Raw genomic sequence first — 19,194 nt, forward strand, 5'->3', positions numbered from 1 at the left:
ATATTTCTGACTCACCCTCTTAATGTGTCCACCTTTCTTCTGCAGCAAGAGTTCGTCCACCATACTCTGTAGACACAGGCTGATGAGGATGGCCTGGTCACTCCGAATGGTCACCCACTGCAGCTTGTTCTTGGACACCAGGTACTCGAAGGATAGCTCCAGCTGGGGTGGGGGCTGCGACTTTCCCTTGTCCACCACAATGGGCTCGGGACCGGAACCCTTACTGGCCTCTCGGTCAGCCTGAGAGGGTGGTAATCACATGGAAATATAAAAGGAAGAAAGATGGAGAAAACCAGAGGAAAAAAAAAAAATAGAAATGATATACACACTTATGTAACTGAGTGCAGAGTGACAAAGGTTAAATTTACCTTTCGTCCGTTTGTTTTTGTTTTTTTTTTTTGTTTTTTTTTGGTGTTGCACTGTGTGAACCTATTTGCAATATTTCAATAATCTTTATAACAAAGTGTACAAGTGTACTTTCTACTCGTTACCGTATCACTTTGGTTCTTGCTCATTGTTTTGTATCTATTGGTAACGTGATTTATTCGACCTTGCATTTGATTATTTCTTTAATACTGCTCTTATCTTTTATTGATGTATCACTTCTTACTTATGGGAGGGACAGAATCACCCCCCCCCCCCCCCATTTAGCAGAGCAACAACAAAAAAATGTACATAGAGATTACTGTGTCATGATTAACACAAGATGACTTCAAGATCATCTCCTATCATGGTCACAATGACTATTCTCATCACCACTCATGTCACCAACATCTTCATGAATTTTGTGATGACACTATTAGTGACCTACAATCATTATCATAATCACTCTTGCGATTTCTCTCCCCTTGGTTTCATGTTCTGGGTTGCTAAAGTAATCATAGTATTTCAAGCAAAATTTTGCTCTCAAACTTTATGCTATATTCTCCTTTTTTTTTTCTTGTCCTGCCGTCTTGAACAATTCTATCAATTTTAAAAGGTATTTTGTAAGACTCGTCTACCAGAATTTGCCTTCTTCAGCAGATGACTTACGCTGTTGGTGATCCGCCAACATCTCATCCTGGTGATTCTGAAGATGCCCTCTTTGTGCGACCCATCAGGGAGCTCGACCCGGAAGTATAACTCCTTGTTGCCTGCGTTGATGGTGGTCTTGGTCTCTGGCTCAGGGTAGTTCACGACGCATTGCTTGAATTGGAGCGTGCCGTAGTACTTCAACGTCTGGGCAAATTTGATGTACTGTAATGACACAGGGATTCAACATTGCCTGGTTAAAGGTGCATGGTCCCGGTGTTTTAGTCAAATGCGTACGCGAGTGCACGGCGCAAGTTTCCTATAGAGACCTACGCTATCGACTCCTCTTCAGCGCTTACGCTTTGGGCCACTTCCCCGAGTCCGAAGAAGTCCGATCCACTGTAGTCAGTGGTCCGATCACAGTTCGGCTCATGATTCGGCTGAGGGGGATGACAGCTTTAGCAAACTTCTTTTGTGATGTCATAACAACAAGCACATATGCACGCACCCTGGCATTACTACAGACTGCGCGATGCGCAGAGAAGACAACGAAGGCAACATTACTTAGCAACACCTACGCACTTTACTCTTGATGACAGCTCAACTTCAGTAATCTTCGTATCAATGCTAACGGTGATCGGCAGTATCATCAACAGCGCCCTCTACACTACCGGGACTATGCCCCTTTAAAAGTGTAACTGTAGTCATGGGAGACAAGTCCACACTGTCAATCACATTCCATGTTCCCGCCAAGGCATTCACGTGTACGCCTTGGCTGGTTACTCCTATACTGTACTGTGCTAATAAAGTTTTGTTCATATCTCATATTAAGTTTTACTATTACATATATTGCCATCCCCAATGAAGTAATACTTTCCCCAAGAAATGATATTTTGCCCAAAAGTGCAGTGCTGAGGTAAGATATTGTCTTAAGGAGAAAACATAGAGGGTGCTGTCAAGTGTTATATCACAATGACATACAGGGCAATTATTACGTTACATGGTCGGCATCTGTAATTCGCTGCATTAGTCACAAGATTGCATTAAGACCAATCTGCGAACACTATTCATGTAAAATACCACCAATAAACAGTAAATTTCATATTGAAAAAAATGCACAGCATTGTACAAACTATCCAAAAAGGCCATGGCACGGAAAGGGGATAATGGGTTAAGGAGATGGTATAGGTCTAGTTTTAGCTGAGACGGGGGATTCAGATTTGAACTTCTTGAATGTGAGAATATTATAAATCACGTATGAAATATCAAATAGTATACAATTCTAACAGGTATTAAAAATTTATTGCATGAAAATCTGTTTTGAAATGACTGAAATATTCAAAAACAAATTAAAACAAAGTGTTCCTGATAAGAGGTGGGTCCCACCTTTTATTAGACTCAACAGTCACTTTGTTTTTGGATATCTTAGCAATTTCAAAATCAATTTTCATCAAATAAACTTTGAATTCCTCTTTAATAAAATTGTATGCTCTTGCATATTTCATAGAGGTTTCTCATTATTTCACCAAAAAAAAAGTTGGACACCTGAAGCTTATATCAACCAAAACTATACCATCCCTTTAAAAACTAGAAAAGCACACTGAGAGGGTAGACCTCTGCCAAGCAGCTACTTTCCACCGATGATCTTGCTCTTCCATAGAGATCAGCAATTTCCACCCATACATATGCATGCTGAACACTCGCCCGATTTCCCATATAGAAGCCTTTGATACGTCATAAACCCTAAGCTGCGCGGCACCCCTCGCCCTAGCAGAAACTGGAGCATGCACTTTAGTCCGCGTATGAAAACTAAAAAATGTGCAGCTTTCGAACTCCCAAGTTTATTGACTCTTCCTGCCAAAATATCAAAAATCCTTCATAAAAATTTCCGCATCACTACCAATATTTAATAATCTGTTCCTTGTGTCATTCTCAACCTTTCCTGCAAGTTTCATCCAGATCCGTGCACAACTTTTCAAGTTATTTTGCACACGGACAAACAAACAAACAAACAAACAAACCAACAAACAAACGCCGATGAAAACATAACGTCCTCCCTTGGCGGAGGTATTACAAACTGACCTCTTTCTTGGAGTTCTTAGCCTTAAGGGCCTGAAGTCTGGAGAGTTGGTCCTGGGATGCTAGCACCCAACCTCTGCTGACATCACTCAGGGTCTGGAGACAGAATGAGGGAGGGACAGGAAGAATATTATCCATCAGTAATGTTTAGGGATGATGATATATAAATGCATCAATAACTTAGCACTCTCTTACTTTCAAGTACACTCCAACAGTCAAACCTATTGATGTGATTGAGGGGCAACTGGCGCACACCACCCCTTTATTTTTTGCTAAAAACAAAAGAAATAAAAAGAAAAGAATGAAATGAAACCCGTAAGTGGCACCAGAATAGTTGCCCCCCCCCCCCCACCCCTTTACAGAATTCCCTGGCTGTGAAATAATTGATTTATGGACTTATATTTGTATGATTAATTTGAAGGACTTATAATTGATTTCTGGTGCTTAAAATAGACAAACTCTTGAGTTGTTGAATGCCTTCTATGTCCTTAACACAAGATAAAACATAAAAAATTGTAAAACATTAAAAACATTAACAATTTTTAACACATTAAAACATTAAAAAATTTTACCACATGCTACTATACTTTCAACTTCCGACTGTCTAAGGTAAATACATTGTACATGTTACTAAACAGGTCTGTTTCTTATATTTAGTTTTAGTTTTTAATGTAAAGTCTTATTCAAAATCTCATAAGTTGTAAAATTATGTTGCCTTGCCAGCGAACACAGTACTACACCTCTTCCCCACTCAGAGTCAAAGGTCATGAATGTTGTTTTTTCTAATTATTTGTTTCACTGATACACAAAAGCAGACCTAGGAAATTCAACAAAAACTGTCATTTTAATGCAGAAAGCCAATGGTTGCCATGGCAACTAAACCCTCACGGACAGTAAGAATCTGAAACACACCATGAGGTTGCTGAGGTATCACTCTGCACTAAAAGAATGCATTGTATATAATGCACACATCACATTTGCTCAGCGACTGAAGACTTGCAAAATCCTGCATTCCTTTGTTGAATGTTTACTTTTCTGCCATAACCAGCACGCAGAAATTTAGTAGGATTTATATGCTGTAGCTAATGGCCAATCATAATGTGGTAAAAGTATACTAGGAGGCAGCTCTGTATTCAGATTGTATGTATATGTACATCTAACATCTACGGTGTGTGTGTATTTTTTTGTTTAACCCGTTCCATGTTGAAGCCTGAAATCCCTACAGACTTACAGTAATACACAGATCACCAGGCTCCCGTACGGAGCGGGTTAATCTCTCACCTGAACATACAACAACTGCATCGCAACCCTGTCCTCCAGTAAGTCATTATCAAAGGCAGGATCCCAGTAACTATAGGAGAGGATGGAATGTGAAAAAAAGGTTTACAGCTGCATGGAAGGGCTTTTTTAACCATACATCTCTCAATCTATACCTATCTATATATATATATAATGAGATTTGAACATGCAAGTATGAAATTGATTGTATAGTTCCAACCATTAACAGGATGGAGATGTAAAGCCATCTAGATATAAGATATAACAAAACCTGGATAAATTGACTATAAAAAAAATTGAAACATTAAATTATAATTTTTGCTTAACATAATCTCAGGCAGAATTGGGTCATTTTGTCTGAGATTATATTTAAGTGAAAATTATAATTTAATTTATAAACAAATGAAAACAAATAACAATGACTGACAAATCACTGAATTTTACTACAAAATTCAGGAAATTAGTAGGTATCAAAAAGCATATGCAAAGCTTTATAACCTCCTGAATAAAGAAAATTAAAAATAAAAAGAACTAATAAAAAAGAAAAAAAAATCAGGCCCAAGGGTCAAAGACTTCAAAACTGCACGGCATATGTATATGTAGCACAATAAAAAATAGTTATCAAAGTAACTTTTTGCAATGCAGCTTAAAAGTCAAGTTTTTCAAAGTATCAACGTATTTTTGAATGATCAAATGAAATTTCTGAAATTTGGATACTTGTTGCTAATACATGCAGAATATAGTACAGTGGTTCTGATGTTATTTTTCTCTGAGGAAAAGAATAAATCTATTATCATAACCTTGATACTATGAAAAAAAAATGCAATAAACATGGGTCACTTACTTCTTTCTCAAAACTATTTTATGAGTTCCTATGGCTGCCTTCAATGAGATATACGGTGACTCAAAGTCTTGTATTCTCCTGACAACTGAAAAACAAAAGAGAAAAGCAATATTATCAAAATGTTATCTTTATAGAACTGGAACAAAAAGCAGACAAACAGATAATTACTACACAAATGCACATGCACATGTTTTACATAAAAATGAATTAAAACTTAAGACTAGTGAATAACTTCATTTTAATAGTAAAAATGTATATGCAGCATGGTAATATGGTAAAAGAACAAATTTGTTTTGAAATGAAGGCTGCAGATATTACATGTATATCGTCGCTGGGGCGACAAGACCTCGTATCTACAAAATATCAAATGTTTAGGAGAGCAAAAAAACATGGCTGCCAAAGCACTGTATCAAATGGGAAAGCCTTTCCTTTGACAAGCCGTGGTGGCTTCATTTTGGGGGCAAGACTGCTATGATTTTAGACAGGACATCACTTAACTGATTATCTGGCCATTTATCCAAAAAAGTCATTTTCACTAAAATTTCAGATATGAGGTCTTGTCGCCCCAGGGACGATATGCAGATGAACAATAAGGGTTTTTACATTATTTTATGATCAAATGCAATTATAAAGCTGATTAATAAACTTTCTGCCGATCTGGCTGTGATGAAATTGATCAGCACTCCTCTCACAAATTTCCACATGCTTAAACAGTATGAAAAGGCACTAAAGATCTACTTTAAAGTCATATTTGATGTGCAAAATAAAACTAAAAGCAATATCATCCCACATACAATATCTAAATGGCTAAAACCATAATACCCACACAAAAATACAAGTACTCCAAGTCATAATGTGCTGTAGTAAATCATCTTTAATCTTCAAATTTTTCAATTTAAATCTTCGAACCCTTATAGCTACTGTACCACTGACAGGGTTCACTGTCTCCCCCTCCACCACTATTTCCTTGTATTTTAAATTGCAGTGTACGTACATTAAAGCATTTTATGCATGAACAAAGGTCGCACATTAGAGATGCTGTATTCAGTGTTAAAGCTACTTGTATATTTGCCCTCTTGCGTTCAGATAACAGGGACAGATGCCAAACAGCAAGAGTGTACCTAGATCATCAAAGGTGTTGCATAACAGTCCTATATCCTGCTTCAAGAGGGGATCTTTCTCGCTGAAAATGTGGGAACTGTATTCATCTTTGTCCGTACCACTGACCTAGTCATTAACAATTTACACCTGCTACTCTTGGGTTTTCATTAAAAAAGTGATGCAAATACATATACAAAAAAATATAGTAAAATATTTGATTTTAAAACAGATTTACACTGTACACTATAGCTGAGAACAACAAAACATTTAACATGATTTCATATAAAAAGTAGGAAACCTGTTTAAAAATCCAAACATTCATCAAATCTGAAATTACCTACAGTGTGAATCTGTATACTCTGAACATCCTTTCAAATTAAAATAATTTTGGAGGTTAAATGAAACATTATGTAACTATGGTAATTCATATGGGTGGGGTGAGGATAAGGAGGATGGTGAGGCAGTTTGAACAAGTGAGTTACGACCATCAGGAACATTAGAGATAAATGTATGATATACACCTGTATTAGGTGCTTGCGTGTGCATCTGCATATACCACGCAGACACAGACAGAGACAGATATAGAGACACACACACATACACACAGACAAATACCTTGAATACCACGACTTAAAGGAACTAGTTTAAATAGCATATCGTGGTTTCAGTACTTATAATCAACTAAACATTCTGTGGTATGTGTACCTTGCACTTTGCACGGCAGTATACAATCATGAACATACGAACATGGTCGACTGGGCAAGGTCTAGCCATAAAATCACATAGTTCTATCATTCTCTTCCCCCTTTATTCTAATGCTCTCTTACATTTTATCACCACGGCTCCTCCACAATCACTGAATAAACAGTGACTTCACAGTACTGTATGCCCCACACCAGGTGGAGAAGTGAGCGAGGGCACTGTTTACCAACAAGCAATAAGGACCGTTCAGACGCATACCAGACAAGTGTGAAATGCCTGGCAACTTTACACAATGAGGGACCATACAGCGATTTGCCAGAGCACATAAAATGCTTCAAATAGGGGACAAGTGAATGACAAGGCATTAAACACAAAACTGACTACACATTCAGTTTTATAAATTCTACAGAACATTGGGTAAAGATTTTTTTTTTCTCACTTCATGAACTATACAAAATATAATGTGATTCCTTTAATGGATGGAAATAATCATTCAATCATTGAAATGAAATTGAAATCGAAATTGAAATGTTTATAACATTTGCTAATAATATTCTCTATGTCTATGTTTAATGATATTCTCAACTCCTATAGCACTATTATCAATATTTACAAACTTGTGCATTAGTTATATACAGTATAATGCTTTTCTATCTGGCCATTTGTTTAGTACACACTTGAAGTAGAACTCACTGCTACTCAAGCCCAACTCGACAAGAAAGGTGAATGCCTGCATATCACTATGTCCAGCATTTATTTATTTTTCTCATGACATCATTTTGCTAAATTTGAAATTAATGTAACCACAGGAATCCTATGAATATTGTATGTTTTCTTTACTTGGAACCACTCCCACACACTGAAGAACTGATGTCTTCAACACTGTTTGCACAATCACGCATCTATAGGCAATTATTTTGAACATACCAAAGCAGGCACAAAACTTTGTACACAGCGGAAGGGGGAATAATATGTTTGCTGTCTGGTAGTATTGCAGACGAGAGCTTATCAAGACAAGTTTTATAAATAAGTGACCTACGTTTGACTCTCCAGACTTACAAATTATTATTATGAGAGCACTTATGTCACTAGAGAATTCTGAATTTCCAGGGTTGCAAAAAGGGCCTCTGCTCTCAAGGTTTGGAGAGAAAACAAGGATAGGACCAATGGTTTTAATATGAAAAATGACAACTAGAAAAGCACTTGGAGAGCACAGACCTCTGCCAAGCAGCTCACCTTTAACCATATGTGTATGCTGAAAATCACCCATATTTCCAAAAAAAAAAACATTTCTATAGTGTATCAAAGTCTACCTCATCAGCAGCAGTTACTGCACTACGCTCCGTGCGCATATTATGTGCACATTCTCAAATATGCACAGCTTGAACTCCCTCGTTTGATGGCGCTTTTTTGCCAATGATAATCCTTTAAAAAAAAGTCAAACAGGTATCCTGGATAAAGACAATTTTCCAGATCACTACCAATTATGTTCCTTACCAAGTGTCATGTTCAACTTTTCCTATAAGTTTCATCCAAATTCATCACAACTATTTAATGAGTTATTTTGCAAACAGACAGACAAATAAACCAATGGTGACAAAAACATATAACCTCTTTGGCAGAGGTAATAATACACCAGGAAATGTGTCCACCTACTTGTTCCCGCCTCCTCGTCTTTGTCCTTGACAACCAGGAAAAGACCAAAATAGTATGTGAACTGGTCGGGTAGTCCAATTTCTGATGTCACTTTCTGCAGTTTGTGGAAAAAATAAATGAGAGAGAGAGAGAGAGAGTTTGTGTTATATCAATATACACGTGTCCAGCTAGTACAATTCCAAGAATCAGAGGTTGAAATAGATATTATAAGAAATTAAAATGCATCAATCATTATTTGAAGTGATAACAGTAAAATCCTATTGTAGGTTTTTAAAATGTATATTCTGTAAGTGCTCGAGTGTATCCCAATTCCTTTAAGTTACAACAAAGTGATGTGCTTCATGCAGCAATTTGCTCTTTTATGATAGTGGCACAGATATCTGAGAAGTAACTGCTAATGATTAAAGATTTAGAACCTTATTCCCCTAACCACAATTAAAAAAATTTTCCAAATCTCATACACAACATTGTACACCAAAAATCAATCAACTTGCTAATTTGAATATTCATAAGGACTGGTCAAGAACATTTTCAAAAAAAAATGTAACATTTCAAAATGTCATATATCTTCCTGTAATACTTCTTATCCAATTTTTGTCATTTTTTTTAGACATTCTCTGGGATTTTTTCTTTCTTTTTTTTTCTTACAGCTTATCCATTTTTGGGGTGGATTTCCTCTTTAATCAAAATCAATATTAACACCCCATCTCATAGTCATATATGAGTTGCAACATGCTGGAAAATTTCTGCATCTCTATTTCATGTTCTTTGACTTTTCCCAACTCAAGTATTAGACATGGTTCCAAAGTTAGCATCAATCACAGCTCATGTAGTTTGTAGATGTGCACCTTGATGATACTGGAAAGTTAGCAGCATCAAAAGCAACAACCAGTATCTCAAACATTTTTCAACCATGAAGATTTGTACCCTATTGAATATTTAAATACATACCATACTCTACAAACCTCAGTAAAATCAGATTGAATTCTACAAGTCTGCAAGACTTTGGAATTTGATACTCAAGTAGAGATTTCCACCAGGAAGATATGCGGGCACACTATCAAAATCATTCACTATGAGATTCCGAGTAATGATTTTGCTGTTTAAGATACATGAAAGAAGATCTTAAAACTCAGTATTTTTCCTTTTTTTTTTTTTTTTGTTGGTTCCAAACAGAAATACTTTCTCAAATGCTCCATTAAGGAAGGAATTTGTACGGCATGCGGATGAGCAGTAGAGTAAACAAATTTTACAGTAACCCCATCCACTAAAGAAATCTATTAAGAGAATTTTTATTTGACAAATTGGAGTCCTTTTACAAAGGGCTGAGCTATGAGAGTTAAATTCTACAGAGAAACTTGAACATCTCAGCACATGGTGTTACCATAAAATTTGTTTGTTTATGTTTGTTTTTTAAACTCAGAAATACACTGCATACATTCTACTTGGTATGAACCTTCGACTATGAGGAATGTACACAAGACTGCCCGTCTCAAAATAAACAAAAAGTCACAGATCAGGATTCTCTGTAGGGCTAAAATGGACCAAAATAGTCATTTTTAGGGTTGACAGACTTAAATTTCAAAGTTTGTCTTAGCTAGGAGAGTAATCTCTTCTCTACCTCCTGTCAAAATTTAGTGGTTTTAGATTGATTTTAAAACAAAGTAAAAATCCAGATATTGGCTCTTTTTTTCTGGACTGATAGGTGCTGATCTTACTGTCATTGATACTTCTGCACAGCACACCTAAGTGACCCTAATCTTTACAAGTAAAATCCTCTTTTCTCCCTTTCAGCATCATGAATCTGCACCTCCTAACTCTATTTTATATTGCAATCACTTTTTGAATGGCTTACAATGGTCCGATCTTAACGAGTTACATTATTTCAAAGCTTATATTGTAGCTTGCTCTTTCAAACTATTTACAAGGTAAAATTTCATTTTGGCCTACTTGTTGTGGGTTTTGAGCTGGGGCAGTCACATAGTATTATGTAGGTAATGTACGTTATAAATATGAAGTCACTTTACAACCACGAAGTGACCTCAAATATTGACCTCCCTCTATGTTGTTGCAGAGTGTCAAAGCACACCCCCACACCAGAGACTCTATCAGGTATCTGTCAGCATTACCCGTTGACAATGGTAAGCAATTACAAGAACCGAGATCACATAACCACCAGTATTGTTGTATGGCTGTATCGATTCTGTATCAGGGCAATTAAAGTATAACCCCCCCCCCCCCCCCCCACTAAATACTGGTTAGTGATATTAAAGGTTAGAGTAAAGATTAGGTTTAGGGTTCGGAGTTTACAGTGTAGGTTAGGATTAAGATTAGGCTAGGGATTAAGATTAGGGTTTAGGGTCAAGGGAAGGGGGGGGGGGGTGGCAATTGCCCAGGGGGTAATTGCCCTAGAATCTACATTGCAACTGTATTATACACATGGTTTCATATTTCAAGACATTTCAAGACATTTGTTTACACAACTTGAGATGAAATTACATACCTACATGTACATGTACACATCACGTAAGACTTCATTCAATCTTCATTTGCTGTTGTTGTTTCTCTACGCATCAAAGGCCATTCCCTTTCCTCAACTGATTTCTATGAAATCCCTACGAAGCGATTTCAAATGTCAATGGCCTACAATAATGTAGTGTACAGTACATAGTGTACATGATATCTGAATACAATTCTGTATGTTTCTAAAAATAGTAGTCAATTGACACCATACAAAACATCTTCTGTCTGTTTGTTTTTTTACCTGTGCACGTAGCAGTATCTTTAAACTGCAATCTAAACTATCTTTCATATGGCTCAGCTTACCTGTATGTCAGTAACTTTATCAAACCACAACTGAAATGTCATACATTTTTCTCAGCAATCTTGATAAAACAACTTGATATGTTTTACTATGATACAGCTTTAACAAATTATATGTACTACAAAAGCATTTTTTTTTCTAGGTTTGCAATCACATCCACAGCTGCCTTGTAATTTAGTCAAATGTCTTCATTCTTTTAATCTTATGCTTTTACTTACTGATAATATACACATTGTAGATGGAGATTGAAGATTGTTTTAATGGACTTTCTGGCATAATATGTAACATCAGTTACCACTGAGTAAAGTAATGCCAGTCACTATGGTACCAAAGTTTTGTTTTCAACATTGTTTCAACGTCTCACTTGTCACCACATTAGGTACTCGCCCTCACTGTAGAGCAGATACTACATGTACCCTCTCAGGGGGACTAAACTATTTGGATCAGGGAATGAAAGAACTTGTCAGCCACTAGCATACACATTGTACAATATTTATCATCAGAAAAGAAATGTTTTACGTGTAGGTTGTTGTGTTTTGTTTTAGAGTGTGGGAGAAGTCTAATTACATCATACTGAAAAAGAAGAGACATTTTCTGAGTTAGAGTGAAACTTTTGCCATCATTTCTCTTAAAAATAATTGCATTACCATACTAAAGAGACACTTTATAGATATATCACTATTTACTCAGCTACAGTACAATTAAATGGGCACAACTTGTGACTGTGTGTAAAATATCAGTTTAATACTTTAAATACAATGACGATATCCAAAAGAAAGAATCTTGTTTACACTCAATGGGCATACAGGCTCAGAAACGCACATAGATATACACAAGTTTCTCTGTACATACGTACCTGTACCTAGAATTTACAAATGGATACCTACATGTTGTATCATCCCAATTATATGAAGCACGAATGAAGCACTTTGACATGTTTGTTACATCATCTAATACAAAAGTATTCATACACAAGTTTAGTTCAAGATGAGCTGACAAGTTTAACATAAAAATGTGACAGTAGACACACTGAAGACTTTAAAAATGTCACACTAGTATCAAAATTTGCCAGACATGCGTCATCGCTGTTTGATTTTTTAATGCTCTCCTTCCTCTTGTTGTAGCAGTATGCAATACGACCCATTTCGTCATTTACTGCCATAACATTCCTTGTTTTATTATTGGCTCAAGGTCAACATCTCCTACTCTGCACCAAGTTCCAACATCAGCTAGAAGTCGAGAGCAATGTGCATGGTAGTATGTCTGATATTCTGTTATGACGATGTCGGTACAATGTGTGTTCATTGTATATTGCATGTTGTTTTTGTAAATAGTCAAGATGCAAAAACATACTCACAGCATGATATCTCATTGTCAATATATATATCACACTATACATGGAACTGGATATTCTGGCTTTTGAAATTCCCTGGAATGAAAACACTCATGACATCCAAATGATTGACTGTCTTTTGTCAGGTTGAAACGATATATTCCCCTGCTATGACTTGGCCAAGCAAGGAGAAAATATATGATTTCATTTGTTGTTGCTCAGATTATTCAAAGTTAATGTTCACTCAAGATGGCAAAGACAGATCTTCCAGACATGCACAGTATAGGGAAAGTTGAAAACCAACAATCTTGAAGCATAAAAGAAAGATTTAAAAGTCAAACACTACAGGAATTTGGCACATTGTAGTGGTATTCTCTATTAAAGCACATTACCACCCTCCTAAGATCGCTTCTTTGATATGACCATACACAGTAGTTATCTCAATATAATAGACAATGGACGTCCATTCTATTTTCAGCATGCAATTGGGTACACTTCATTTGTAAATGGGTTCTTAAAACCAATAAAAAGGATTCACATGCTTGAGATACCCAGAGTGCTTCCTCCCAGGCAATCCTCTCTGAAATTATTGAAGACAAGTACTTTTGATCATGATCTAGCATTGGCTGTTTAATGATGGTACTTCAATCAATGTACATGTACAGCTGTAGTAATCCAAATACGGTCTATGAGTCCCCTTGGAGGATTATCCATGACAACGCAAGGACCTGGCTGATTTTTGCATATAATTGGTTTGCCTGACCAATTGTATGCAAAATTATTTCAAGAGCGCTGACGTAATTTATGGTGCCTTGACGCGAGGCATGTTGGACACAATCACATTAGTGTGAATATGAATGTACAACTTTGTTGGTCTGTCTGTTGAAATAGCTGACTTCTTTTATTCAAAGATACAATCTAGTAATTTCTATTATGTCCCCTTGAAACAAACTGCTTATCAAGTGCAGATCAAAACTTCTTTTTTCCATTCACAATCAATGCACAATGTTGTACATTGTACATTGGGTTGATATCAATTTAAATCAGGTTGAATGATATCAATCTAAAAATGAGTGTTCTTAACAATAAAATGAATGTTCACCTTCGATGGCTGATCTGTTCATAAAACAGACTTCTCATTAGATACAATCTAGCACATCCCCCTGAAACGGACTGGTCATCGACTACAGAAGAACACATTCAACAGGTACTTTCCATTCACAATTGATGTACAATGTACACTGCATAGTGTACATCAAATTACACGTAATATCAATTCAAATCATGTTGATATCAAATTGAATATTAAAACTAGGTAAATATCAATTCAAAAATGAGCGCTCTAACCTCGAGAACGTCATCCGTCTGGTCTGTGGATTTGATGTTCACTTTCACTCTGCTCCCGTTCATCATGTAGACATCCAACTCGACGTCGATGGGCTCCTCGCGTCGCGTCTCCTTCTGCGACGTCAAGAGGAAGCCATTGAAAATGTCACTGTTTGCTATCCTGGGGTCTTGACTCACTGCAGGTGGAGCAACAGAAAACAAAAAAAAAGAAGTCTTACCATACGATTATATGCAAACTTATGGTTGAGCAAATGTGGTGCTACTTTGAAACACAGACTAATCAATGAAAGCATTTTACATGTTGCAAAACAGGTTTCAAGTTTCTGGAGCACTTGACATCAAATGAAAAATATTATCATCCATTATGACAATTAATGCACTCAGACACACCTGTATTAAGCACTATGTGTTATTCAGTATCATTACTATCATATGAACTGGATGTTCGAGTAAATTTGGTGCTACATTAGAATTCAAATTAATTAATTATGGAAGCATTTTACATGTTGCCAAACAAGTCCCCAGTTTCTGGTGCATTTGACATTAGGAATGTTTGATAATTAATGCATGTACACAAGTAGACTTGCTTGTATATGGTGACTTTAAATGAATGTTTAATTTACTAGATTATTACTATTATTCATATGAACTAGGTGTTGGGGTAAATTTGGTGTTTCTTTAGAATTGGTTACAAAATCATAAATGGAAGCCTTTTAACACAGGTCACAAAAGAGGCTCCCAGTTGCTGGACGCACTTGACATCAAAAATCATATCTACTAAGCACTGAATATTTGAGTAAATTTGGCACTATGAGTACTTGAGAATACAAAAATAATCAATAGAAGCATTTTACAGACCAAAAAGCAGGTTCCCAGTTTCTGGAGCTGTGACTTTTCAACAATTGTAGCATACAGTTGTACATGCTGTACATTAATACTAGTTTCCCTGAAAGCAACGGCAAATAATTGTTTGTTTGTTTTGTTTTGTTTTTTACTCTGGTAATTGAAATGCATGACACTTCAACAGAAACTGAGTTAAATGTCCATTTTAATATGTAACAGGCTCAAAGTCTTTTATTTTTTAAGGTAAGGGTTTCACTATCTATTTAAAATGACAATTATGGGAAAAGTCACAGATACGTATTGTACTCGTAACTGGCGTTGACTTGTAGAACCCAACATTGAGGTACAATGGATCCTCCTCTGTTGAGAATGAGAAGGGCGTTAAGTTATCTTGAACACTATGGGTTTTGTGACAACTTAACGCCCTTATCATTCTCAACCGATGATATGGTGTGCACAACTTGTAAGAGATACAGGAAGCCAAGCTACATTGTAGAATGTACACTGTTACAGCTACTGATCAGTAGAGCTCTTACAGTTGCACAGTTCATAACCTGCAACGATTGGGTCCTTTTTTTTTTTTCTTCTTTTTTTTTTTGAATGAGTGATCAGATTTAAACAAAATGATTAAATGAATGGGCTCCAGAACAAACGGATCAAAATGAATTTCACTTTTGTCTGGAGTTACTGTACATGCATACTAGTACACTAGCTGCTGTGCAAAGGTAACAGAAAAAGGCCTTGATATTAAGTCATTTACAAAGAGTTGACATAATACTGTAAAACCACAAATGTTTGCATGCACTTTAATTTCACAAATTTTATGAGAGCCAAAATTCAAGAAATCAAAATGCACAGAAAGTTCTTGTCTACACCATACATGCAATGAATGCCAGTGGTAATTTGCTAAGATTTCATGCTGTGAAAATATATTGCTTTACAGTATGCCGAAGACAGGGACAGTATTTACTGAATTTATCAAATGAAAGGGTTTGAATGCATTAGACTAGCGGCACAAATTAACAAAATGAGTATTGAATAAATTGCAGACTCACAAACAGTGTTCAAGTTGATCTTGATTAGAAATCAAATTAAAGAGTCATTATTACTAGGTTAGTGGAAAACAACAATTATAATTTGTTGTAATGAATTTATGGGTCAATCCACGTCAATGTTAACCCGACCCCCTTCAATTTTCTTTAAATTTGCACCAAATGTTCCCCCAAGTGTCTGACGGAAGATTCTGAGATATTTTGCCCTAAGGTCAAACGGTTGCTAAGATACGGACTCCCTTAGCAACCAATGCGCAGTTGAACAATCGAGTTTAAATGAAATTTGCTATTTTTGATTGACTCAAGATTGCAGCCGAATTAGATGAATTACATTGCTCATTTTCTGTAAATTGGAAGAACTTTATGATCTTAACATGCACAATGTGTTATGGCGCAGATCTGACAATCCATTATTGCGCAACAGGTCACCAAAAATGGTGTTGAGCGTCAAAGTTAATGTATTTGGGTGCATGTTTGGAAGCTGATTACTTCAAAATCCAATTAGCTTAGACCCCAATACTACGCATATTTAAAGATTCTCACTTGCTCTAGAGACCAACCAGAAATTGGCCACAAGTATGCATTGTTTTCTTGTAGGGCGCCCTCAAAGTTGGATTTTTTCCAAAAGTTGCCAAGTTCAAGGTCACAAATTACCACTCGTCCCATCGAGGAGCGACACCCATTTTTGCGTATCAATTGATAAACATTTACCTATATTTTCATGGGTTACTTAAAAACTTCTGTTACTGAAATGTTTAATAGCTGGTTTAATAGAGTACATGTAGTACCTAAAAGGTATGTACATCACAAATCGTTTTATTGGCGATGACCTTGAAAATGCAGCTGAAAATCACAAAAAAAAAAAATAAATCTGTCAATTTTCAATAACCATAATGGTGTTAAAGTTACTAATGGCGACTTTAAGTTGAAAACTGCAAGTCATGTTCAATTTCTATTCTATTTCAAGCTACAAATAATAATTTCAAGTCATCTCCAGATGAAAAAATCCCCCTGAGAGAAAAGCCCTGTTAAAGACTCTGTGTATAGTGGCCACTTGTATGGAGCAGTCAGCGGCCACAAATTTTGTTTCCCGCAGTAGATTTTAACCTGTCTATAGTGGCCACAGACCAGATGGAGCCGTAGCCGAGCCGATAATTCTGCGTGTTTTTCTGCTAAATTGTAACCGTGCAAGCCATTCATGGGCAACATCATTCATCACTCATTCAGTCATACATTGTATGTACAATCAGTGGTGTAAAACACAGTGTTGGCACTATATAGTGTATAACTTTCTTATACACTGGCAGATATGCATTATTTTTTCTCATAAACTTACCACCCACAGTGTCTACTTTGGGTACCGTAATGAACTTTCCTCTCTTTTTCTTTCAGATGTGGCAGGCACTTTAAACATGCTTGAAATCCAACACTTTTGGTGTACTCACTCTGACATAGTTTTTTTTTGTCAGAGCTAGCATATTAAATTGTTTATTCCTTTTCATTATTTTTGTTGTTGTTGAGATAGACAGGTATCCAACATTAAGAACTAAAGCATGTTTACCAGGTTCTGCTTTGTCTTCTTTCAAGACTGAAAATGTCCAAACTTTATGTTTCGGAGGTGACATTTTCCGTTAACAATTAACCCCTCTTTTGAGTTAGCTCTTGTTCACAATTATAAAATGGAACTTTGTTAATTTCCATCAAAACAGAATAGTAATCAATCTGACTTTATCTTGATCCAAAGATTATTTAATTCAAATGGCTTATCATTTTTTGGTGAGCATTTATAAACTTATGTTAACTTTTCCGTTAACTTTTCTGTCACCTCCGAAACAACAGATTTATGTATTTGATTTTTTTTTATTCTTGACATCAGTTATACATTACATACAAAAATGTAACATATCCCCTAACATTATCTCTGAAAATCTCTGAGAAATATAGCCTGTTATTTTCATTTCGGAGCAACTTCCAAAACTAAGAAATACTGTTTCGGAGGTGACAAAACACTGTTAACAAGATTTTTTGCTCATTTCTATTGAAGGGAAAGCATATTATGTACACCAATGATTTCATTTATTTCAGTAACTTTAGTCTCAAAGTGATGAAATCAACAAACACACTCTCACTTTTTTTTTTAATAACTAGACTGTAAGTTTTAGGGCAAATTTACATTTTTTCACTTTTTTTAACAAAGAGAATGCACAAAATACACCCATCTATTATAATATTGTAATCAAGATCAATTCTCCTGCCTTAGTTAAGTATACATAATAGATGCTTTCATTTTAGAAGCTTGATTTCCAACAAGCAATTTAGTTGTGAAGATTTACCAATCACAGCTTTCCATGTAGGTTGCTTTATCTTGTGTTTCGGAGGTGACATTGTTTGTTAACACCATATTCTTACATGATAGTGAAAGGCAAGACTTCAGTTCCTTTTCACTATCTATTAACATTTTCTAATACATTCAATATCTACAAAATCATCACAACAGAAGTGACTTTTGAATACCTAGCTCACCAGAATTCCCTTGATACCAAAGTAATACATGTGGCAGTTCATGCATGCCCTAGTCCACAATCTTTGAAACAAAATGTAAAAAAAAAAAAAAAAAAAAAAAAAAAAAAAAAAAAAAAAAAATCATCAAATAATCAAACTCCACAAAAAGGCCACATGCCTATAGCTGGTGCACAACTTGTTCTTGAATCCTTTTTTTTTTTCCATGTACATTGTGGTAATCATTTGTACAATATGTATGTGATTTTTTTTTTTTTATGACAATAAATATTACATTTTCCAAGTTGAACCAACTGTTTATGGCATTGTATTTTTCAAGATTATTGAAGTTATGTGACAACTAAAGTGAACAGAGGAACAAGTCCCCAGGACTGGAAAGGGAAAGATCCAAAAACAAGATTTGTAGTTCTATCTCAATATAATTTTGATGAGGTGTTTACCTTGTTTTGTTATTTTTTTTTTTCTTAGAATTTGGCTTTAAATACTGGAATTTCAAGGAAAAGAAAAAATGGTTTCTTAAAGGACAAGTCCACCTCCATATACAACTGTACATGTGGATTGAGTGAATGCAACAACATTAGTAGAATACATCATTGAAAGTTTT

At 35.8% G+C, this 19,194-nt stretch overlaps 1 protein-coding gene across 1 annotated transcript in view; it reads right to left on the reverse strand.

The window, feature by feature from the left end:
• Window positions 1-19,194, reverse strand: part of LOC140239500 (sorting nexin-17-like) — a 30,262-nt gene that overhangs the window by 5,664 nt on the left and 5,404 nt on the right. Inside the window, exons 3-9 of the mRNA XM_072319332.1 lie at window positions 14,176-14,351; window positions 8,672-8,765; window positions 5,213-5,297; window positions 4,372-4,441; window positions 3,094-3,186; window positions 1,033-1,236; window positions 16-240 (exon numbers count right to left, since the gene is read on the reverse strand). Coding sequence (XP_072175433.1) covers window positions 16-240; window positions 1,033-1,236; window positions 3,094-3,186; window positions 4,372-4,441; window positions 5,213-5,297; window positions 8,672-8,765; window positions 14,176-14,351 — 947 coding nt within the window. The remainder of the gene's footprint in view (window positions 1-15; window positions 241-1,032; window positions 1,237-3,093; window positions 3,187-4,371; window positions 4,442-5,212; window positions 5,298-8,671; window positions 8,766-14,175; window positions 14,352-19,194) is intronic.

This window comes from Diadema setosum, chromosome 16 (assembly GCF_964275005.1).
Source record: "Diadema setosum chromosome 16, eeDiaSeto1, whole genome shotgun sequence".
In the NCBI taxonomy this organism is placed as follows: domain Eukaryota; kingdom Metazoa; phylum Echinodermata; class Echinoidea; order Diadematoida; family Diadematidae; genus Diadema; species Diadema setosum.